Source organism: Megascapheus bottae, chromosome 22 (assembly GCF_031878675.1).
Source record: "Megascapheus bottae isolate mThoBot1 chromosome 22, mThoBot2.hap1, whole genome shotgun sequence".
Taxonomy (NCBI): Eukaryota; Metazoa; Chordata; class Mammalia; order Rodentia; family Geomyidae; genus Megascapheus; species Megascapheus bottae.
In genome coordinates, this window is record NC_143530.1 from 6,401,353 (window position 1) to 6,425,570 (window position 24,218).

At 55.2% G+C, this 24,218-nt stretch overlaps 3 protein-coding genes across 3 annotated transcripts; 2 read left to right on the forward strand and 1 right to left on the reverse strand.

Moving 5' to 3' along the window:
- Positions 1-1,609: 1,609 nt before the first annotated feature.
- On the forward strand, positions 1,610-9,873 carry Nfkbie (NFKB inhibitor epsilon). Its single transcript, XM_090355560.1, has 6 exons — positions 1,610-2,172; positions 4,400-4,502; positions 5,323-5,545; positions 6,821-6,909; positions 7,566-7,802; positions 9,474-9,873. The coding sequence occupies exons 1-6, from the start codon at positions 1,835-1,837 to the stop codon at positions 9,537-9,539; spliced, it is 1,056 nt and encodes a 351-aa protein (XP_090211686.1). The 5' UTR covers positions 1,610-1,834; the 3' UTR covers positions 9,540-9,873.
- Positions 9,874-10,868: 995 nt separating this feature from the next.
- On the forward strand, positions 10,869-13,695 carry Slc35b2 (solute carrier family 35 member B2). The gene is made up of 4 exons (XM_090355561.1): positions 10,869-10,955; positions 11,238-11,431; positions 11,618-11,772; positions 12,370-13,695. Exons 1-4 carry the CDS (start codon positions 10,945-10,947, stop codon positions 13,303-13,305), a joined length of 1,296 nt encoding a protein of 431 aa, XP_090211687.1. The 5' UTR covers positions 10,869-10,944; the 3' UTR covers positions 13,306-13,695.
- A 356-nt stretch (positions 13,696-14,051) lies between these two features.
- Positions 14,052-20,036, reverse strand: Hsp90ab1 (heat shock protein 90 alpha family class B member 1). The gene is made up of 11 exons (XM_090355562.1): positions 19,945-20,036; positions 18,795-18,941; positions 17,951-18,157; positions 17,709-17,868; positions 16,596-17,035; positions 15,932-16,097; positions 15,570-15,760; positions 15,331-15,478; positions 14,961-15,229; positions 14,371-14,704; positions 14,052-14,275 (listed from the first exon to the last, which is right to left on the reverse strand). Exons 2-11 carry the CDS (start codon positions 18,939-18,941, stop codon positions 14,166-14,168), a joined length of 2,172 nt encoding a protein of 723 aa, XP_090211688.1. The 5' UTR covers positions 19,945-20,036; the 3' UTR covers positions 14,052-14,165.
- Between the last annotated feature and the right edge of the window lie 4,182 nt (positions 20,037-24,218).

The window sequence follows — 24,218 nt, forward strand, 5'->3', positions numbered from 1 at the left end:
AGTCTTCAAATTCAACAGCCCTCTCCTCTAGGGGTATGGAGGGCTGAATATGAGACTAGATTTTTCTTACCTCCCTCTTCCCATTTCCAGCTCAAAGAGAATCTTCCCTGCTCCTTTCCCCCACCAAGTAGTTGGCTGTACTGGGCCCCCATAATTCACTACTACTGACTCAGAATCACCTTTCTGAATTGTGATTGCCTTGGTGTCTTGTTGTTGGTGGTAGTAGATTGAACTATTTGATTTTTTCCCCAAACAAACAGAATAATGTCAAGCACATAGCAAAAGCCTCATGCATGTTTGTCAGTGAGTGAATGACTGAATGGGTGAAACAAGGTTGCAGGGGGAAAGGCAGTGGGGAACTGGTCAGTAATTATTCACACTCACCCCTGCTTCCTTTACCTGAAGCCAGACATGAGAAGGAAGCAGTTCCATTGGAGACAACCCTTTAAGGGCATGTCTGGAGTGTCTTGGGGAGGAGCAATGAGGCAGAGACCCCTGGGGCACTGACTGAGAGGTCACTTGTAGGCCAAGCTCTCCCATAGTCTTCCTAAGCCTGGGGAAAGCAAGGACAGGGAAAGAAAGATGTGTCAGGGCTGGGGCAGAGACTTCAGGAGTGTGTCTGGGGCCTCCCCATCCCAGCCCCACCATGAGGAACCGAATGTCCCCAGACACTGGTGGTAGCCAGATACTGTAACCACCCCCAAGTCTGTGTCTTGCTCTGAGAGGAAGTAGAAACCCCATGACCACTGCTGATAGACAATGGTCTGCCTGAGAAAAACTACTTTCCCAAAACACATCCTCATACTCGTTTCTAAGTGGTTCAGGAGGCAGATATGGGAGGTTCTCTAAGACGGAGGTCTCAGATAATTGTGTGCCCCCTTCCTACCTTTACTTGTGGGCACTTAGGGAAAGGTAGGCGAAATTGGGAGGGTATGGAAGGCAATGCTTCTTCTCCCATCCCTCCACCCACGTGATTTCTTCATAGGATGCCTGCAGAAAATTAGATATTCTTCTAAAACAAGAAATAGAAGTGAAGGTTTAGGGAATCAGGTGCCAGTGGCTCACACTTGTAATCCTAGCAAATCAGGAGGCTGGGATCTGAGGATCACAGTTCAAAATCAGCCTGGGCAGGAAAGTCTGTAAGACTCTTTTATCTCCAATTCACCAGAAAAGCCAGAAGTGGAGTTATGGCTTACGTGGTAGAGCTTGAGTGACACAGGTTAAGGGACAGCACTCAGGCTCCAGTTGGTTTTTGTTTGTTTTGTTTATTTTTAAAGAAAAGAATGAATTGGTGGAATTAATAGAATGGCGACAGAAGGGGAAAAGAATGAGTGAATGAGTTACTCAATGGAGTGAGTCAGGACGGGAATGGTGGTAGACTGAAAGCCTAAAGCAGAGGGGGATTCCGGAGGGGCGTGGCCTGCGTCCGGAAGCGCCCGGGGGCGTGGCGTGCAGGGGCGTGGGCGTGACTGAGAGGGCGTGGCCAGCGGCCCCGGGAGCCCCGAGGGGCGGGGCCCGGGAGCCCCGAGGGGCGGGGCCCGGGAGCCCCGAGGGGCGGGGCGAGGGAGGACCTGATTGGCCGCCCGGCTGCCCGGAGTAACCGCCGCGGCGCTCCCGGCGGGGCTCGGGTCCGCGTCGCGCCTCTCCTCAGCGCGCCGCGCCTCTCGTCCGGGCGCCTCTCGTCCGCCCCGCGCGAGCCCACGCCGAGCGGAGGGGCGGCTCGGGGCCGGCGCCGGCTCGGCCCGGCGGACCCACCACCCGGAAAGGCGCCGGGCGGCGTGCCCGCCGCCGGATCCACCCGAGCCCAGCCCCCGGGCTGGCGCCGCGGGCGGGCATGTCGGGGGCGCGGAAGGGGCCGGACGAAGCGGACGAGGGCCAGTGTGACTCGGGCATCGAGTCCCTGCGCTCCCTGCGCTCCCTCCCCGAGCCCGGCGGCGGCCCGCAGCCCCGGACCCCTCCTCCCGGCCCGGACGAGGAGACGCAGGGAAAGGGGGACGCGGATGGCGAGCGGGCCGACTCCACCTACGGCTCCTCCTCGCTCACCGAGCCCCTGCGCTTGCTGGGGGACCCCGGGGCCGAGGACCCGGCCCGCGGCTCGCCGCTGCCCCCCGCGGGGACCCTGAGCCCGCAGCAGCTGGAAGCCCTCACTTTCATCTCGGAGGACGGAGACACGTGAGTGAGGCGGCCGGGCCCGCGGGGCACTGCCCGCACCCAGCCCTGCTCCGAGGGGAGGACCCCGCCACGCGCGGCCTGGGGGGACCGCGGCTGCCCCCTCCCAAGCCCGAGTCAACCCCGGGCTGCACGTCTGAGCGGGGGCCAGGTCCACACTTAAACAGCCCCGGGACTCCTTGCCTAGGCCCCTGGAATCCCAGCAAGTATCTTGGAAGCCTGTCAATACCGCCCCGGGAAGGGAAAATTCCCCTGACCAGTCCAGTGTTGTTTTGGTGTGTTTTCCGTGCTGGGGGAAGGGGCATCTTGCTTGCTCAATCTCTGGGATTTCCAGCTCTTGACTGCAGAAGATCCCGTCTCAAGGAACCAGAGTCACCAGGCCATTCCTGGCCAGAAAGCAGGGAGTTGGAAGAGTCCGGCCAGGCTTCCTAGATGCTGCAGGGAGCTAGACCTGAGAGTGACTGAGCTGGTGCACCTTTGCCCCCAAAGACAGAGGGCTGTCTGTACCAGCTTACTTCCTTCTCAACTGCTGAGAAAGGGGAAGTGAGAGCTGGAGTCACCTCCCCCCCCACCCTGAGCCTGCAAAGTCCTTTTGACTGTCCAGTCTTATTCCCTCATCTTACCCTTCCCTCTCCAGGCCCAGAGGGGGTTTGGCTGGGTGGGAGCAGAAATAAGAGAGAGTTGTGTAGGATGGGGTAGCCAGTTGAAGACTTAATGGCCGGAAGAAAACAGCAGCAGATTGGGGAGTGGCTGAGATTTGGGGGTAAGGAACAACATGTGTGTGTATGGAGGGAACTGGAGTCCCAGTTCAGGAATGCTAGACTGACTAAGGGATAGGAGAGGTATGAGGTGCTTTTTGACCATACAGGGTTCCCACCTGGGTGAGCATTGACCCTGGTGATGATTCAGTGAGTAGAGGAGGCCTTGTGTACTTTTTACCTAGATCACCAACCCCCAGGCCCAGAACTCCAGGGTTTTAGGGATTCCAAGCAAAGATCCCTCTGACTGATCCAGGGAGCAGAGATGTGTGACATTACCCTATTTTATCCAAGCCTTTGCCTATACTAGTTCAAGAGTCAGGTGCCGTGTGTGTGTGTGTGTGTGTGTGTGTGTGTGTGTGTGTGTATGTGTGTGTGTGTGTAGGAGTTTAAGGAATCCTCAATGGGTCCCCCAGGAAGGTGGAGGTGAGGGCTACTACTCTTCATCCCTTAGAGGTGGCTGAGCTGTGGGAGGTGTGGAAATGGGAAGAGGAAGTGGGAGGAGGGGAGACTGAGGGAGAGAGGGAGGTGGCTACAGGAATGTGACCCAGAGAGCAGGCCCTGGCCTAGGGGATTTCCAGAGTGTTTCCTCCCTCCCTCTCTGCTCTCTCCTGGGCCTCTCCTGCTGCCTGCCTGTGGCCAAAGCCTGCCCACCTCCTGCCTGAGCAGCCCACTCCCCAGCCCACACAGGCCTTTGAGGGAAGCTCCCCCTAACTAGTGTCCCAGGGCCTAGACCCTCCAGCTCCTGTGTGACCCTCACCTGATGTGGGAAAACCCCATGACTGGAACTTCCCCTTCCAGCTGTCCCCCTCACCCTTAGATAAAGACATTTGTCCCCCTCCATCAAACTGCTCCAAGGGGAGGTATATATCAAAAGAGGGCCTCAAGCCAGGCCCCATATGGCCAGTAGCATCTGAGGAGTGGCCCCCCTCAGCTCTCCTTGGATGGGCAATAGGGCAGGATGCTGTGCTGTCTCCTTGTCCCACTTCCGGGACCTTGTTTCCCTCCCTTGGAATGTGTGACACTGAGTTGCTGGGGGAACCCCACATCTGCCTCCTCCCATCCTCCGTGTTGCGGGGAGGTGGGGAGCTCAGCCCTGGAAACCCCCTGTGCTCCTTCAGCAATTTTCAGTTGGGCTTTGAGCTGCAGCTGGCCTGGCTGAGGCACCGGGGAGCGGGGTGTAGGCAGGCTGCACAGGAAGACCCCTGACCTGTCAACTCCCTGCTTATACTGCCCACCCCAGCCAAGGCCCTCATCAGGGCCAGCCACGGGAACTCAGTGCTCTAACCCTCAGAATCCTCTCTTCCCTCATCGACCATCACTTCCTGGTCCAGACTCTCACTTCACCCACCCTGTTACTAGTTAGTTAAAGGTTGATTCATTCCTTCAGACCTGAAGACCCCAGTCCAAGCCTCCTCTCTGTGGCCTGGCTGGACCCCCACCCCAAGCCGCCTCTGCCCCCTCCGCCACAGGTTGCTCCATCTGGCAATAATTCATGAAGCCCCAGCTGTGCTGCTCTGTTGCCTGGCTCTGCTGCCCCAGGAGGTCCTGGACATTCAGAACAACCTATATCAGGTAGGTTGCAAGAGCAAGCTTCCTGTCTGGGTCCTGGCAGCCGTCCCCAGCCTCCACTCCAGGCCCCTTAGGTTGCTGACTCAGAACTATCTGGCAGATTTGGGGCCAGAAGCTGAGGATGCAGTGATGCCACAAAGCATACAGAACCTGGGTGAGGGGATGTGCCATCACCTTCTTGCCCAGCTTGGTTACAGGAGTTGTGATCGACTCAATGTGGGGTCTAGCATCTTTGTACAGCCAGCAGGGAAATGGAGCCTAAAAGGAGGAATTTGACAGGGACACTTCCTGGCACCTCTTTGTTTCCCAATCTAGCCCCTGCAGCCCAACTTCCTGGGTATAACTCAGGCCTCCCCAGAGGATAAGCAACTGCTGTCTTCCCCATATGTCCTTTCTCCAGGCTGAGGGACCTACAAGAAGAGTTGGGGGGGGGGCACACTGAGATCTGAGGATCAAGGTTTAAAGCCAGCCTGGACAGTAAAGTCCATGAGACTCTTATCTCCAACAAACCACTCAGAAAAAGCTGGAAATGATGCTATGGCTCAAATGGTAGAGCACTATCCTCAAATAAAGCAAAGCTCAGGGAAAACAGGCCTTGAGTTCAAGCCACCAAACCAGCACAGAGAGGGGGCACACGTGGCCATTTCCCTCCCTGTTTCCAAAATTGGGGTCCCAAGACTTTGGTGAGGAGTGACAGAGGGAAGGGCTTGGAAGACCAGGACTCTGGAAGAAGGTGCTAGTCTAGATTGCTGTGTTACCCAACATGCTCTCAGAGGTGGGAACATGCTGCAGCAGTCCTGCCACCCTCTGTCCGCACCTACAGACAGCACTCCATCTGGCTGCTCACCTGGACCAGCCGGGTGCAGTTCGGGCACTGGTGCTGAAGGGGGCCAGCCGAGTGCTACAAGACAGACATGGTGACACAGCGCTGCACGTGGCCTGTCAACGCCAGCATCTGGCCTGTGCTCGCTGCCTGCTGCAGGGGCAGCCAGAACCAGGCCGAGAACCATCTCACTCCCTGGACCTCCAGCTGCAAAACTGGCAAGGTGAGAGCATCCCCAAGAGGGGGATGAGACGGGATCCCACCCAGGGTGGGCACATCCTAGCTTCCCTGGGACACTTCAAGCCCTCAATACATCTTGACTGGGTGAAGGAGTGAATGAATGATTTGATACACCTATTGTATGCTGAGCAGAATTTAAGTTAAGGGCTGGGAGTGGAGTTTGGCCTAGTAGTTGGTAGAGCACGAAAACTTCAGTTTGATTCCTTTGTACCGCATATTTAGAAAAAGGCCGGAAGTAGTGCTGTGGCTCAAGTGGCAGAGCACTAGCCTTGAGCAAAAGTATCCAAGGACAGTTTCCAGGCCCTGAGTTCAAGACCCGGGGCTGACCAAAACAAAAACAACAACAACAACAACAAAAAACAACCCGTAAAAGTATTTAATTTAGCCAGATGTAGTAATTACACGTGTAATCCCAATTGCTCAGGAGGGAAACTGTTTACAAGCCAGTCAGGACAGAAAGTTAGCAAAACTCTATCCCCAAAAAAAACACCCAACAAAGCAAAAGAGGGCCAGAGGAAGTCATGAAGGCATGGCTCAAGTGGTACAGTACCTGCCAAACAAACAGAAAGTCCTGAGCTCAAACCCTAGTACTGAAAAGAAAATTCTTTAATTTAATAGATATTATATGAACTCTTATTCATCTAGCAGAAAACTATTGAGGATCTTCTGTGTATCAGATATTATCTTAGGAGCTAGGCTTACATTTGAAGTAGACCAAGAAAGACCAGACAGACAATCATTACACAAAGTGAATTATTTAGCATGTTAAGAGGAAGTGAGTGCTATGGTGGAGTGGTACAGGATGGGGAGGGCTGGAATGTGGGGGTGGGAGAGCTGTGGTCAGAGAGGGCGGGAGAAGGCCTCATGGAGCCAGAGACCCTTGAACTGAGACTTGAGAGGGAACATGCAAATTTGAATCTAAATCTCTTATCACAACAAGCAGGAGTTGAGGGAAGGAGGAAAATCCAGACCAGAAACAGGATAGCAAGATGAAGCTTGAAGGCAGGTAGCAGTCTAGAGTAAGCATGGGGCAATGTGTGTTTGAGGTTATTGCTAAGCAGCCTGACCTCTGAAGCATGAAAGTTTCAATAACATGACCCTGCAAAGGTGGAAACTTAGGGTTCCTTTCCCCTTAGACTTTTGAGGGGGATTTTGGGGTTATATTTTAATAGTCCTGTGATTAGAGGCACTGAGTGGGCAGAAGGTCCCTGAAAAGTGAGGACCATTGTGTGCTGATCAGGACCCCACCCCACCCCAGGTTTGGCCTGTCTCCACATTGCCACCCTGCAGAAGAACCAGCCACTCATGGAACTGCTGCTTCAGAATGGAGCTGACATTGATGCCCAGGTGAGTCCACTTGGGGGGCACTACCCCACCATCTGTCCCCACCTGGTTAGCCCCAGGTTATCTGCCATCATCAGAAGTGGAGACACTGGCCGGGCACCTATGGCTCAAACCTGTAATCGTAGTTACTCAGAAGGCTGAGATCTGAGGATTGCAGTTCAAAGCCAGCCTGGACAGTGATGTCTGTGAAACACTTATCTCCAAAAAAAACTACCAAAAAAGCTGGAAGTGGAGCTGTAGCTCAAGTGGTAGAGCTTTAGCCTTGAGCAAAAGAAGCTCTGGGACAGCACCCAGGCCCTGAATTCAAGCCCCAGGACCAGCAAATAATAATAATATAATAAAATAATCCAGGAACTGGTTGGTGGCTCATTCCTGTAATCCTAGCTATTCAGAAGGCTGAGATCTGAGGATTGCAGTTCGAAGCCAGTCCAGGTACTAAAGTCCGTGAGACTCTTATCTCCAGTTAACAACCAGAAAACCGGAAGTGGCGCTATGGCTCAAGTGTTAGAGTGCTAGCCTTGAGCTGAAGAGCTCAGGGACAGTGCCCAGGCCCAGAGTTCAAGCTCCATGACTGACAATCAATCAGTAAATAGAAGTGGTGGTACACACCTCCTCCTTCTGAGCAGAGATGCATAGCTGACTCCCATCTTCTTCTCCAGGAAGGCACCAGTGGGAAGACTGCCCTGCACCTGGCTGTGGAAACCCAGGAGTGCAGCCTGGTGCAGTACTTGCTGCAGGCTGGTGCCCGGGTAGATGCTCGCATGCTCAATGGCTGCACACCTCTGCACCTGGCGGCCGGCCGGGGCCTCAGGGCCATCTCATCCACCCTGTGTGAAGCTGGCGCTGACTCCCTGCTGCTCAACGTAGAAGATGAGACGCCGCAGGACCTAGCCGATGTGAGACACTCTGCTCTGCTCCGCCCCCACCGCAGATAGGCACTGCCATCAGCTAGAAGGGTCCAGAAGCTGGTTGTGTTGAGTGCATTGGTTACTGGCTTTGGTTCCGGAAGCCTACCTCTGCTCCAGTCTGAGCCTGTTTCCTTAGTTGGTCAGAGCCAGGAGGCCCAAACATGGACTCATACAAGGTTTCTTACAATTACAGTGAATCAGTGAAGCTGATTTCAGCTGTAGACCCAAGGAAGGCAAACAAAAGGTGCTGAGGCATGTGAGAAGCTGTGCCCCAGCATCTTTACTTAGCTTCAGCAGAGGCTTGCAGTGTAGGAATGTAGGCTTAGTGGTGTCACATCCAGGAAGCCTTTTTTTTTTTTTTTTTTTTTGCCAGTCCTGGGCCTTGAACTCAGGGCCTGAGCACTGTCCTTTTTCAAGGCTAAAACTCTATCACTTGAGCCACAGCACTGGATTTTTTCTGTGTATGTGGTACCGAGGAATCGAACCCCTGTCTTCGTGCATGCTAGGCAAACACTCTACCACTAGGCCAAACTCCAGGCTCTTCCTTCTAATTTTTAAATATTCAGTGCTAATAAAAAAAAAAAAGCCAGGCACAATGGTTCATGCCTGTAATCCTAGCTACTCAGGAAGCTGAGATCTGAGGATCATGGTTCAAAGCCAGCCCAGGCACTAAAGTCTGTGAGAATCTTATTTCCATTTAACCACTAGGAAACCATAAGTGGGACTGAGGCTCAAGGGGTAGGGCGGTAGCCTTGAGCTGAAGAGTTCAGGGACAGTGCCCAGGCCCAGAGTTTAAACCCCACTACAGACAAAAAAAGGGGGGGGCCAGGAGTGTGGCCTAGTGGTAGAGTGTTCACCTAGCATGCATGAAGCCCTAGGTTCAATTCCTCGGTACCACATATACAGAAAAAGCCAGAAATGATGCTATGACTCAGGGGTAGAGCAGTAACCTTAAGAAAGCCCAAGGAGGGCCAGGAGTTTGGCCTAGTGGTTAAAGTGCTTGCCTAGCATGCATGGAGACCCGGGTTCGATTCCTCGGTACCACATACATAGAAAAAAAAAGCCGGAAGTGGTGCTGAGGCTCAAGTGGTAGAGCTCTAGCCTTGAGAAAATCCAAGGACAGTGCTCAAACCCTGAGCTCAAGCCCAGGAATGGCAAAAAAAAAAAACAAGAAACCAACAACAACAACAAAAAACCCCTACAACCATGAGACCAAGGTTTTATAAGTACTTTTCCCAAACACCTGCAATCACAGTAAATAGGCCCATCGCGTGAATTGACGCCAATCTCCCTTAAGGCTTGAATAATCTGCATTATTTAAGTCACTGTGCTGGTACTGGAACTTCAACTCAGGAGCCAGATACTATCCCTTAGCTCTTCCACTCAAGGCTAGCACTCTACCACTTGAGCCACAGCTCCACTTTCAGCTTTTTGATCATTAATTGGAAATTAGAGTCTCATGGATTTGTCTACCCGGGCTGGAAAGTCAAACCATGATCCTCAGGCCTCAGCCTCCTAAGTAGTTAATTACAAGCATGAACCACTGGCGCCCGCCCAGCTTCTGCATTATTTTGAAGAATAAGAGCTTGAGTAGGGCCTATCTGGGAATTGTTTTCAGCTCTGGTGACTGTGACTGACTTTGCTTCTGTTCTTTTTCAGCCCCTGACTCTTCTGCCCTTCGATGACCTGAAGATCTCAGGAAAGCCACTGCTGTGTGTTGACTGAACCCAGGGTCCTGAGGTATCTGCCTCTCCTCATCTGGATGCTGCAGTTTAGACACCAGCACATCTGATGGCCTCAGGACCGCTGGGGCCAGAACAGTCTGGAGCTGAGAACCAGGACTGCAAGTGAGAAAAGGCTGTTCTGTAGGGAAGAGCTTCCTGGATGGACTGGAGGGAGGACCCCTCAAAGCCCCAGCTCTCCTGGGTGAAGCCCACTAGCCTCTGTTGAAGATGGTAGGAGGTGGGTCCCCTATTTCTACCCATGTTGAATCAGGCTGAAACTGCCAAGCAGCAGGAAAACATGAATTCCTCTGAATAGGAAGAGACTGCAAGAGGATTTAAGGGAAGAGCCCAGGAGTCTCCCCTAAAACACAGATGTCTGAAGACGTCTTACAGGAAGCCCTGGACTTTGGAAAGGGATATTTCAGTAACATGACACTAAAATGGCAGACTTAAAAAAAAATGTTTTCCTTCTAGTGCTGTTTGTATAGGTAGGCCTTCCCTATGAGCTTATGGCGGAAGTAGGAGCAAAGAAGCAAGGCTGTGAGAATTCCCGGCCGGGTCTGTTTCTGACCAGCACAGCTTGCATCCTTTCTGTGGACATGCAGAGGGATGGAGAGGGAAGAGGACTAAGAAGATGCAGGCCCTGGGGAGGGCCGGTGCCCCCATTCCACACAGTTCCGGTCAGGCCGATGACTGACATGAAGAATGTGGAGCCCTAAACCACCCAGCATCTGACTCTGGAAGCTTCTAGTCTAGTAAGACCGACACCCATTAAAGTCATCACCACCCTCGTTTGTCTTCCCAAGTGGAGGTGGGACCTGGGAAGGGAGGGCCGGTGGGTAGGTGAGAGCCAGGACCATAGTGAGTGGCGGGGACACCCCGGGGTGGGGGGGATCCTCTCTAGGGCGCGCACCACCAGGAAGGGGGCAGAGCACTGGGGAGGCCTTAGGTGACTTAGAGGAACTGAGAGCGGCCGCAGACTCTGCAGGGGTGGAGAGCGGGCGAGGACGCGGGACCAGGCCCTGGACAGCCGGGAAGGTCACAGGGGCGGGGACGGGGGGGGGGGCAGTTGCGGGGCCGAGCACACACGGGGAGGTGACATCACCCAGCCAGAAAACGGGAGAACCGGAGCTGGGCGAGCCGGGGTCCCCTGGGCCCCCCTGGACGTGGGACCCTCCCGGCGGCGGGCGCCTCCGGGCCGCGCGGGGGCGCTGTGGGGGGCGGCGGGGCGGCGCGGCGGCCGCGGGAGCGGGGAGGAAAGGGAGGCGGGAAGAGCTCGGCACTTCCGCTGGCCTCCAGAGTGCCTGCTGGCCTCGGCGGCGGCGGCGGCGGCGGCGGCGGCGGCGGGGGAGCGCGCGGCCCGGGCACTCGCCTTCCCCGGCCCCTCCGCCCCACGCGGCGGGGCGATGGACGCCAGGTGCGGGGAGACCGCCGGGGTCCGGGCGGGGGTCCCGGGCTGCGGCGCGGCCCGACCGGCTGCCAGGGGCCCCGCGGACCCCGGCTCCGCGGGCGGGGGAGGGGCGCCCGCGCGGGAGGAACAGAGGGGCCTTGTGGCCGAGGGTGGGGCCGCCCGCGGCGGGGCCGGAGAAGAGAGGCTCTTTGTGCGCCGGGCTGCGGCGGAGGGGGCGGGGGGCGGGCCGGGCGCCGCTCCAGCGCGGTCCCGCCGGGCGCCGACCCGACCCCGTCCCTGTCCCCGCAGGCGGTGGGCCCTGCTGGTGCTGGCCGCGCTCCCCTCCCTGGGGGCAGCGGGGGACACGCCCGAAGCCCCTCCGGAGGCATGGACCCAGCTGTGGTTCTTCCGCTTTTTGGTGAACGCTGCGGGCTATGGCAGCATTCTGGTGCCTGGCTACCTCCTGGTGCAGTACTTCAGGCGGAAGAACTACCTGGAGACAGGTGTGTGGACAGGGTGGGGACGCCGTCCAGGTCCGGCTTTAGGTCTTGGCGGACACTCAAAAGGGACGGCCACTTGGAAGGGGGGAGGGAGGGCGTGGAAGCAGCCCGAGGGTGGGACGGCCGAGCGGGCTGGCGGTTCTGGGAGCCGGAGATGGTGGGGGACTTGATTTTGTGTGCCTCCTCTAGGCAGAGGGCTCTGCTTCCCCCTGGTGAAAGCCTGTGTGTTTGGCAATGAGCCCAAGACCTCCGAGGAGGTTCCTCTGGCTCCCCGGACAGAGACAGCAGAGACCACCCCTTCTTGGCAGGCCCTGAAGCTGGTCTTCTGTGCCTCAGGTCTCCAGGTAGGTAAGCGGGCTCAGTTTCTCTTCTGGGTGTCCATGGGCCCCTGGACTCAAAGTTTTCAACCTGTCTACCCCAAAGGTTTGCTGATGTGTTTTCTACGCTGCCCTCCGCCTCTTCTCTCCCTGAGCATTGGTCCTGAAAGTTAGGCTACACTCTTGCTTCATATTGAGTGCAGAAGAGCACTTCTGATGATTTCTACTTTGCTGTTAAACCTCCCTCTGCACTGCTGTACTTCATATTACTTTGTAAACTAACTCCAGTATTTCAGGTGAGAGGTGCCAGCGTGTGGCATTTCACACGGGTTCGTCTTATACAGTGTTCAGTTTGAGGTGTCCACTCCTCGCTGATAGGGAGACACTTTGAATGGAGCTAACTTTTAACATGCCGACTGCGGAGAGACAGTCAGGGTCTGTGTTACTGTGTTTTCTCCACACTTGATTCCCTACAAGAGAATCCAGCCTTGGGAGGGAGAGGAAGTGGCTACATACAGAGCAGTCAGATCACATATACTGTCCGTGGAGTCGCTTGGAGCCTTTCAGAAGAGGAAAGTGGTTGAGAGCTTTTCCTTGTTTGCTGTCTCCACCTCCCTCATCCAGGTGTCCTACCTGACTTGGGGCGTGTTGCAGGAAAGAGTGATGACCCGCAGCTACGGGGCCACGGCCACATCACCAGGTGAACGTTTCACAGACTCTCAGTTCCTGGTGCTAATGAACCGTGTGCTGGCATTAGTTGTGGCTGGCCTCTGCTGTGTCCTCTGCAAGCAGCCTCGCCACGGGGCACCCATGTACCGCTACTCCTTTGCCAGCCTGACCAATGTGCTTAGCAGCTGGTGCCAGTACGAAGCTCTCAAGTTCATCAGCTTCCCCACCCAGGTGCTGGCCAAAGCCTCCAAGGTGATTCCCGTCATGCTGATGGGAAAGCTGGTGTCTCGGCGCAGCTACGAACACTGGGAGTACCTGACGGCTGGCCTCATCTCCATTGGGGTCAGCATGTTCCTGCTGTCCAGCGGACCAGAGCCCCGCAGCTCCCGGGCCACTACGCTCTCGGGCCTCGTCTTACTGGCCGGCTACATCGCTTTCGACAGCTTCACTTCAAACTGGCAGGATGCCTTGTTTGCCTATAAGATGTCGTCCGTGCAGATGATGTTTGGTGTCAATTTCTTCTCCTGCCTCTTCACGGTGGTCTCCCTGCTCCAGCAGGGCGCCCTGCTAGAGGGGACCCGCTTCATGGGGCGGCACGGCGAGTTTGCCGCGCACGCCCTTCTGCTCTCAGTCTGCTCCGCATGTGGCCAGCTCTTCATCTTCTACACTATTGGGCAGTTTGGGGCTGCCGTCTTCACCATCATCATGACCCTCCGCCAGGCCATCGCTATCCTGCTCTCCTGCCTCCTCTATGGGCACACCATCACCGTGGTGGGAGGACTGGGGGTGGCTGTGGTCTTTGCTGCCCTCCTACTCAGAGTCTATGCCCGGGGCAGGCTAAAACAGCGGGGGAAGAAGGCTGCCCCTACGGAACCTCCTGTGCAAGTCTGAGGGGTGGACGCCTGAGCCCAAGGACCTCACCGCACCAGTGTTCTCTGCTGGCACCACCAAGGCTGGGGGCGGGAGCCCCCTCAGGAGGCAGCCTTTTTGCCTTAAGACCCCATCCATTCCCTCTAAGACCCTGGGTGGAGGGAACCGAGTAGGCCACCTGGTGGCCCAAGGGTTCTCACCCCAAGTTTCCCAGTTGACTGCCACCAGCTGTGGGCCCTCTTCCCCCAGCTCAAATTCCAGGGAAGAGAAGCTGGAGCTCCTGGGACAGAGGCCATGGTGCTGTGCAGTCCTGCCCTTAGCACTGCTGGGCTCTGCTCCAGGAGCCATCTGCAGGCTTTGGTACTTGGGAAATGTTATTACTTTTAACTTTATTAAAGTGCTGCAATGTAAGTGGTCTGGTGTTCTGGTTTATGGGTAGGTAGTAATGGCACATACCTATACTTAAGCCATGTCAGGCGTGGGGAGTGCCAGGGACTCCTCCCACCAATCCTATTCAACAGATCAAGGCAGTGGCAGTTACACCCTGCACTATTTACTGCACACACCTCCCACCTGAGCTTGCTGCGGTAGGAGAAACAGCAATATCCACTTTACAAGGGAGAAATTGTATAAAACTCCATCTTTTATTTTGCATACTTTTAATTTCGGAACACAAAAAAACACAATACACAACACCCAACCCTGTTGGCAGAGGAAGGGAGGGGGACGGGTTGAATCCCTTGTTTCCTGCCTTGGACAGGGGATAGGATAGGATAAGAGAAGACGACATCAGCAGGGGGGTGAGGTGGATCAGGGCCAGTGTAGGCTGCTTGGGGACACTATACAGAGGAGGGCGCTGGCTTCCTTTCCAGTGGGGCTTTCTAATCTACTTCTTCCATGCGGGAAGCATCCTCATCCCCCTCGAGCGGGGGGATCTCGTCGGGAACGGCAGCGCTGGGCTCTTCTGCAGCCACCTCATCCTCGTCGATGCCTGAAATTTTAAGAGAAGGCTTCAATCCCACAAGAAACAAAAAGATTTGAGACTGGTCCTACAACTTCCCACAAGCTGATGAGGTTGCAGCTTACCCAGGCCTAGCTTGATCATGCGGTAGATGCGGTTGGAGTGAGTCTGGGGGTCTTCAAGGGAAAAGCCAGAAGAAAGCAACGCAGTTTCAAACAGCAGCACAACCAGGTCCTTGACAGCCTTGTCATTTTTGTCTGCCTCAGCTTTCTGCCTCAGTGTTTCTACGATGGGGTGGTCAGGGTTGATCTCCAGATGCTTCTTGGCCATCATGTAGCCCATGGTAGAGTTGTCTCGAAGTGCCTGGGCCTTCATGATCCTTTCCATGTTGGCTGTCCAGCCATATGTGCTGGTCACAATGCAGCAGGGAGAGGACACAAGCCTATTGGAGATTGTCACCTGTGGACAGTAAGAAATAGCTCAAAGTCAGCCCAGACTTATCGCCAGTTAACCACCAGAAACAGGAAGTTCTGTCTCAACATAGTGGAGTACTAGCCTTGAACTGTAGAACTCAGGGACAGCACCCAGGCCCAGAATTCAAGTCCCCCAAAGTTCCTACTCTGGTAATGTCCACTACCAATGAATCCCCTCATAGAACAAAGAAAGCAAGCAAGACATAAAATGAACAGTGAATTCTGTTCCCTGAATGGCTCACCTTCTCAACCTTTTTATCCAAGATTTCTTTCATGAGCTTGCAGAGATTCTCAAATTTGGCCTTGCTCTCCTCCATCTTCTTTTTCTCCTCTTCATCCTCCGGCAGCTCCAGACCCTCTTTGGTCACAGAGACCAGGCTCTTACCATCAAACTCCTTCAGCTGCTGCACGCAGTACTCATCAATGGGCTCCGTCATATACACCACTTCAAAGCCCCGCTTCCGCACCCGCTCCACAAAGGCAGAATTAGCAACCTGCTCTTTGCTCTCACCTGCAAATTAAGTTGTTAAATGTGACCCTCCTGGTGCCAGGGATATATGTAACCCTCTACCTCCCCTCACCCAGCTTTGGTCAAGACCAAGTCCAACGTACCAGTGATGTAGTAGATTGACTTCTGAGTCTCCTTCATACGAGACACATACTCTGACAGAGAAGTCATCTCATCTCCAGACTGAGAAGTGTGATAGCGCAGCAGCTCAGAAAGGCGCCGCCGGTTAGTAGAATCCTCATGGATGCCAAGCTTTCGGAATAGGAAGAGAATAAATAATCCAACTGGAACCTGATACTGAGTGGGGAAGCAGCCTGCTGGCTACGTGTGATACTGCCCTTACCTTTAGGTTCTTCGAGAATGCCTCATAGAATTTCTTGTAGTTCTCTTTGTCTTCTGCCAGCTCAGAAAAGAGCTCAAGGCACTTCTTCACAATGTTCTTACGGATGACTTTCAAGATCTTGCTCTGCTGGAGCATTTCTCGGGAGATGTTCAGGGGTAGGTCCTCAGAATCAACCACACCACGGATAAAGTCTGCAATGGAGCAAAATAGCTCAGAGCAGCTAGACCAGACCTGGCCACCCACAAGCAAGGTTTTTCCCATAAAAATCTTCACTACCTAGCTGTGCTGTAAAGGATCATTGGAATTGAGACTAGAAATCTGACCACAGCACTCCAAAGACTCCCAGACGCAGAGATACTCACTGAGATATTCTGGTATTAACTCATCACAGCTATCCATGATGAACACACGACGGACATAAAGTTTGATGTTGTTCTTCTTTTTCTTGTTCTCAAATAGGTCAAAGGGAGCCCGACGAGGGATGAAGAGCAGTGCTCTGAACTCCAACTGACCTTCTACAGAGAAGTGCTGGAATAACCCAAAATTATGAGCTAGCAGTAATCTGAACATGTTTTTTGAGGGGGGGTGGGGGTGGGTGGAAGGGGCTTTGTATTGCCCAGTCTGACTTTTAACTGTGGTCCCCAAATCTCAGCCTCCTAAGTAGCTAGGATTAGAGGCAGGAGCCACCTGTGTCCAAACTTGAACATTCCTTTTAGTCATGCTAAAGAAAACTCAACAGGGGTCTCCCAAAGATTACTGAGAAACACTTGAACAATTAACACCCCAAATAAATTGACAATGGTGGTTATATTTAATTCTTGCAGAATGCTAGCTTGCTGGGTATATCAGAACCAATGGTCAATTTCTCCATGGTGGCAGATTCACTAGTGTAAGTAAACCAACCCTGCTTTCCCAGTTTCTAACCACAACAGGTCAGGCCAGTTCTAGGCACTGTACCTGTCAATAACCTGCACCTGCTCCTCTCCTGCTGAGCCCACACAAGCAAAGGAGAAGAGGCATCCTCACCTTGACTGCCAAGTGATCCTCCCAGTCATTGGTAAGGCTCTTGTAGAATTCTCCATATTCCTCCTGAGTGATGTCATCAGGATTTCTGGTCCAAATGGGCTTGGTCTTGTTCAGTTCTTCCTGGTCAATGTACTTCTCCTTAATCTTCTTGGTCTTCTTTTTCTTCTCCTTACCACTGTCATCTTCCTCATCTGACCCCACATCTTCAATCTTAGGCTTTTCCTCTTCATCCTTTTCTTCTTCTTTCTCACCTTTCTCTTCTTCTGCTTCATCATCGCTGATTTCTTTCTCTCGTTCCTTCTCCAAGTAGAGGGTGATGGGGTAGCCTATGAACTGAGAGTGCTTCTTCACCACTTCCTTCACGCGCCTCTCCTCTAAATACTCTGTCTGATCTTCTTTGAGGTGGAGGATCACTTTGGTACCACGGCCAATAGGCTCACCTACAAACAGTTTGAAAAATGCGATGCTAAAACAGTAATTACTATGAAAATAAACTGCTTTACACATATGACACCGATTACTGGACTGAGGACAAGGGGTTTATACCTGTAATCCCACTCAGGAGACGTGAGGACTATAGTGCACTGAGTTTAACTCCCAGGACTAGTAAAAAATAAACTGGAAGCCAGGCATAGTGGCTCATGCCCGTAATCCTAGCTACTCAGGAGGCTGAGAGCTGAGGATTGCAGTTCAGACACAGCCTGGGCACTTAAATCCTGGAGACTCCAACTAACCACCAGAAAACTCAAAGTGGTACCGTGGCTCAGGGACTGCGCCCAGGCCCAGAGTTGAAGCCTCGTGAATTACAAAAAACTAAAGGGCCGGGAGTTTGGCCTAGTGCTAGCCTTGAGAAAGCCCAAGGACAGTACTCAAGCCCTGAGCCCAAGCACAGGATTGGAAAAAAGAACAAAAAAACAAAAACAAACAAAAAATAAAAAAGTGGGAGTATAGCTCAAATTGTCAACCACCAATTTCAAGATAAAAAAAACCTTTACGGATACAGTGCCCAAGTCCAAGGCCCCATATTACGCGGGAGGGCACACACACAAAATGCTATTTGCTCACTTAGAGAACCTACCCACCCAAGCTACCTCAATGGTAGCAGCAACTCACCATGGTCAGCTCGAACAGTGAAGGATCCCCCAGCAGAAGACTCCCAAGCGTACTGCTCATCATCATTGTGCTTTGTGATCACCACTACTTTCTCTGCCACCAAATAGGCAGAATAAAATCCAACACCAAACTGCCCAATCATGGAGATGTCTGCTCCAGCCTAAAGATTTCAAGCAACCACAAATTTAGAAAAGTTACAGACAACACTGGTAAGTGATGCACACAGATGAGATGCTGCGTACCTGGAGAGCCTCCATAAATGCCTTAGTACCAGACTTGGCAATGGTTCCCAAGTTATTAATGAGGTCAGCCTTGGTCATGCCAATGCCTGTGTCCACCAAGGTGAGGGTCCGTTCCTGAGGGTTTGGGATGATGTCAATTTTCAGCTCTTTACCACTGTCCAACTTGGAAGGGTCTGTCAGGCTCTCATAACGAATCTTGTCCAAGGCCTGCAAATACAAATAATTTATATACCTTCCAGTTTTTCTTACATTCAAAAGAATATACGTTTTATTATCGTTGCATTTTTAGAACATAATTTTATTAAGCTATTATACATGAACTGGAAATGTGACTTAGTGATAACAGTGTTTGCCTAGCATGCAAACTGGGATTTGACTCCCCAGTGCCATAAAAATAGAAAAAGCCAGAAGTGGTGCTGTAGCGTAAGTAGTAGATTCCTAGCCCTGAGCAAAAGCTCAGGACAGTACCCAGACCCTGAATTCAGGCTCCAGGACTGGAAAAAAAAAAACAAACCCAAAATACTACATACAGGAGTCTATTATTTCATAGCAGATAACAAGTATAGTTCTTTTTGGACAATGTTACACACCTTTCTTTGCTTTCCTCTGGTCTCCCCCTAACCCCCCCTGACACAAATGCATAATCCCCTTTCCAGATAGTGCATATAGAATTCTATGACTGCATTTGTTTACCCCCTCACACACAACCCCCCCAAAAGCAGATCCCTCTCATTCCTAGAAATGAACAAACGGCTTTATGCCTCTGGATAACCTAATTCGTACTGGCTTTTTCACTGGCCCCCCCCCCTACTATGCTACCCTGGCCTCTTCTGCCAATACTCACATCAGAAGCATTGGAGATCAACTCCCGAAGGAAAATTTCCTTGTTGGAATAGAAGGTATTAATGATGAGAGACATGAGTTGGGCAATTTCTGCCTGAAAGGCAAAAGTCTCCACCTCCTCCTCTCCATGGTGCACTTCCTCGGGCATCTAAAAATAAAAAGCGGCCCCTGTTACTGAAGGCCGCGATGACCCCATTGTCCCTGGGCCAACTCTGACCCACGCCTCGGGTCAGGCATGCTACTACTTCCACGCCCTCCAACCAGCGGCCTGCTCTTTGTGCGCCACGACGCCATCCACGCGCTCCTCCACCACGCAACACCAGGCGCCAGAGCTGCGACCGAGGCTTTGGCCGGGCGTCCGGGCGAGGTCGCCGGGCCAGCCTGCACGTGGAGCGGGCCTGTCGGTGGGTGTGCAGCTCCCTCGGCCCAGCAAGGTGACCGTCGGGGACAAAGCGGCGACGAAGCCGGAGCCTCGCCGTGACTCCGCCCTCGAGAGCCAGGCGCCGGAAGACGGTGGCGGAGCTGTCAGCGGGGGCCACGCGAGGCGGGGGCGCCACTGGGCACCTTCCCGCGCCTCCGCATCCGGCACCGGGCGGGGCGTCAGGCTCCAGAAGCTTCCCGAGCCGTCTCGGCTCCCGGAGGGGGACCCACGCTTTCCCAGGCCTGCCCTCCCCAGGTCCGCCCGCCCCGCCGCCGCCGCGGCTAGAAAGATCTGGAAGCGCCGCCGGCCGGAAGCCCCCGCCCTCCCCACGCCGCGAGCCCACGGAGACAAAGCCGGGGCGGGCGCGGGGCGGCGGGCACCGGCGCGCTGAGTCACCGCGGCCCTCGCAGGCGCGTCCGGAAGCGCGAGGCCCACATGGCAGCGCCCCACGCCGACAGGGCCGCCACGTGCGGCCGCCCCCCGCCCCGCACGCCGCCGGCCGGGCCGCCCCTGCCCACCCCGCGGGGCGAGCGCCGAGCCTGCCGGCCTCGAAGGCAGCGCGGGGCGCCCAGCCGCCTCCCACGGCCGCGGCCCCGGCCCCCTCCGGGCGCGCCGCCCCACTCCCGGCAGCAGGGCCCAGGGCGGCCGGGAGCGCGCAGGGCCGCACCGGGAGCAACCCGCCCGCGAAGCAACCCCGGGGGAGACGCCCGGGGCTGGGCCGGGGCTTTACCGTGCAGGGGAAAGAGCGGCGGCGCTGGACGACGAGGCGGGCCGGGACGGCGAGGCTCGCACGCGAGGAGCGCTGCGCGGGGCTGACTCGAGAGAGCGCCCGGCGCCCCCCGACCGGCCTATATAAGGCGGAGCACCCCGGCCCGCCCCGGATCCCTCCGCCTTAAAGGAGCGTGCGCGTCCGCGCCGCCCCTGCGCCGCCCGCGTGACGTCAGGGGGCGGGGTGCAGGGGGGAGCTCGGGGGGGGGGGGGGAGCCGGGTGGGGGGGGAAGCCGGGGGGGCTCGCAGCGGCCCGCTCCTTCCAGTCCGCAGCCCCGTCCTGCACGTCTGGACGGGACCTCATCGGAACCGGGGCGCAGGAGAGCGCCGGGAGGTGCACGGGGGCGGACGGGCGCGGCCGCCTTGTCCCGCCGCGACCTCCACGCGGGGGAGCGGAGGCGCTGGGAAGGCGGCCCGGCGGCAGCGCCTGCCGAGCGTGCTCGGGGCCCCGGTTCCCTTCCCCAGTGCCCCCCACACACACAAAGCCGGCAGCCCCCCGGCAGAAAGCGGAGGCGCCGCCGCCATGGCCGCGCAGCCCGGCTCCCGGGGCGGAGTCGGCGCCGGCGGGGCGGGGGGCGGGAGGGGCGCCGGCCCGGGCTGGGGACTCTTTGCTCGCTCGCGGCGGAGGCGGCGGCGGCGGCGGCGGTCCTGCGTCCCTTCCAGCAGTTTCCAGACCCGTCTGGACCGCGCCGCCCGCCCCGCCCTGCGCCCGGCCCCGCCCCTCGCTCTGCGGCCCGGCGCGGGGTGGGGGAGGCGCTGCGGCGCGGCGCTGCGGCGGGCGGGCTCCGCGGGCGGCGGGGGGCGGCCGCGCCGACCCCACGCTAGCGAGCCCGGGCGGAGTCGCTCCCGGGAGCGGCGCCCCAGCCTCGGGGCCGCCCTCGGCCCCCCCCCCCCCCGCTCCCGGGCTGTTTCTTCCGCGGGCCTCCTTTTCCCCGCGTCCGGATCCGGGGCTAGGGTCCCCCGGGATCTGGGCGCCTGGGCTGGAGGCGCCGCCGGGGGAATGGCCGCGCCCGCCTGCTCCCCGGCCCGCGCCAGGCCGCCGCGGCCCCCGGCCCTCGCCCCGCCCGCCACCGTCTCCTCGCTCCCCCGGCTGGCCCGGCGCCCGGAGACGTGCTCTAGGACAGGCACCGCTGGTGGCTCTGCCCGGTACCCTCGGCTACTCGGGAGGCCGAGCGCTGAAGCTGGAAGGCTGCCCGGAAAGCCGGGGAGTCGGGTCTGCAGTCTGCCGGTGGAGGAGGGGGGAGCGGGGAGCCCAGGGGGGGAGCCCAGCCGTGAGCCTAGACCCGGGGGAGAGCCCAGCCCTGAGCCTAGACCCGGGGACCCGGGGGGAGAGCCCAGCCGTGAGCCTAGACCCGGGGAGAGCCCAGCCCTGAGCCTAGACCCGGGGGAGAGCCCAGCCGTGAGCCTAGACCCGGGGGGAGAGCCCAGCCCTGAGCCTAGACCCGGGGGGAGAGCCCAGCCCTGAGCCTAGACCCGGGGAGAGCCCAGCCGTGAGCCTAGACCCGGGGACCCAGGGGGAGAGCCCAGCCGTGAGCCTAGACCCGGGGACCGCACACAGATCACCGAGCAGGCCGGGCTCTCCTGCTGGCCCGGAACCCCCCCGGGTAGCTCAGTGCCCTGCCCAGGGCTCGGGGGCCAAGCCGGTGAACGTCCCTAGGCTTGGTCCGCTGTTTGATTTATTTGTGTTGCTGGTTCTGGGGCTGGAGCGGACCTGGGCGCTGCCTTGAGCTCTTTTGCTCAAGGCTAGCACTCTACCACTTGAGCCACACAGCTCCGCTTCTGGCTTTCTAATTTAATTTTTTTTTAGTGGTTAATTGGTAAGTCTCATGGAGAGAGGGGACTGGGAGTTTGGTCCAGTAGGAGAGTACTTGCCTAACCTAGCATGCATGAAGATCTGGGTTCAATTCCTGGGTACCACATACACCAAAAAAGCGGAAATGGTGCTGTGGCTCAAATGGTACAGCTCTCCCTTCAGGAAAGCCCAAGCACAGTGCTCAGGCCCTGAGCGCAAGCTCTAGGACTGGCAAGCAAAAACAAAACAAAAAAAAGGTAATTGATCTTTATTAATTAAACAGCTCAGTACATTTCTTCATTAATTCTTAATCTATCATCAATTTCTTGGTGTTTTCTAGATGCAACTATATTATCTGGAAGCCATTTTCTCTTGCATTAATTTCTGTATTTTTTTTGTAGGTGTGTGTACTAGGGGTTGAACTTGGGTCCTTGCAGTTGCTATGCCAGCATTCTACCACTGAGCCATGCCTTCAGCTATACTGGAAGAGTTTGATTTTTATTGTTGTTGTTGTTTTTTTGTCACTCATGGGACTTGAACTTTGGGCCTGGCTGTTGTCCCTGAGCTCTTCAGCTACCGCCCTACCCCTGGAGCCACAGTGCCATTTCTGATTTTCTGGTGCTTATTGGAGATAAGAGTCTCACAGACTTTAGTGCCCAGGTTGGCTTTGAACCGGGATCCTCAGATCCAACCTCCTGGGTAGCTAGGATTACAGGCGTGAGCCCAGCTGAGTTTTTGTTTATTATATGGTGTATATGTGTATGTTGGTGCCCTAAGTCTCAATTTCTTACCACTGGCACTGTACCACTTCAACTATGCCTCTAGTCTGGCTAATTGAAGATGGAGTCTCACAGACTCTTCTGCCTGGGCTACTTTGAATCGTGATCCTCTAGATCTCAGTGTCCTGTGTAGCAGGAGCTACTCACGCCCACTGAAATTTGACTTATTGGAGTTTGTCCTAGTGGTAGAATGCTGCCTAGCATGCACGAGACCAGAGTCCAGTTCCTCAGGAACTCATCCCTACAGAAGCTAGAAGTGGTGCTGTGGCTCAAGTGGTAGAGCGCTAACCTTGAGAAAGCCTAAGGATAGTGCTCAAGTCCTGAGTTCAAGTCCCAGACTGGCAAAAAAATGGTATTTTTTATTTAGGGGCAGTGTTGTTCTTCAAGCAATATCTGGCTGTATAGCCTAGTCTAATATGAACTTGAAATCCAGGCTGGCTTTGATTCAATATGCAGAGCAAAAACTGCTGTGAAACTCAAAATCCTCTTCTGAGCTGGGTGCCAGTAAGTCACACCTTTAATCTTAGCTACTCAGGAGGCTGAGATCTGAGGATCATGGTTCAAAGCCAGCCCAGGCAAGAATATCTGTGGGACTCTAATCTCCAATTAGCCAACAGAAAACAAGAAGTAGAGGTATAGCTTAAGGGGTAGAGTGCCAGCCTTGAGCACAAAAGCTCAAGGACAGCACCCAGTCCCTAAGTTCAAACCCCACAAATGACAATAATAATAATAGGACCACGAGCAGAGCCTAGTGATAGAGTGCTTGCCTAACATGAACAAAGTCCTGGGTTTGATTTCCTGGTACCACATACACAGAAAAAGCCAGAAATGGTGCTGTGGCTCAACTGGTAGAGTGCTGTCCTTGAGAAAGCCCAAGGACAGTGCTCAGGCCCTGAGTTCAAGCCCCAGGACTGGCAAAATAATAATAATAATAATAATAATAATAATACAATCCAAGTGTGCTTAAGAAAAAAATTGTATTAAATTATTGGAACTGTAAATTGTGTTGTTAAAAATATTGAACACACAGGGACAAGAGTGTGGCCTAGTGGTAGAGTGCTTGCTTAGCATGCACAAAGACCCAGGTTCGATTCCTTGGTACTACATACACAGAAAAAAACAGAAGTGGTACTCTGGCTCAAGTGATAAAGCCCTGGCCTTGAGAAAGCCCAAGAACAGTGCCCAGGCCCTGAGTTCAAGTCCCAGGACTGGCAAAAGAAAAAAAAAATATATATATATATAATCAAACACACAAAATCTCCAGGGGAGGGGCAGCACATGGCTAGGTGTGTGGTGGGGGGGCAACTTGGAGGCTGTGCAGGGTGTGCCTAAGAGAAGGGTGACCAGGTAAGGCAGGGGAGTAGAGGCAATCCCTAGCCCTTGCTGGGAAAGGTTAGAATGTAGAGGCTGAAAGCCACGGGTGGTGGCATATCCCTGTAAAGCCAGCACTCACAGGCAGAAACAGGATCACAAGTTCCAGGCCAGTCTGGGTAATAGAGTGAAGCCCTAGCTAAGAGGAGAAAAAGGGGGATCTGAAGGAGGGGAGGGTTGGCACACTTCCCTCAGCTTAGAGGGACCAGCATTCTGTGGGTACCAAAAGGAATGTGGGAGAGGCTAGATCTGACAGCTCACAGCCTCAGTGGCTCACTTTGGTAATCCCATCTA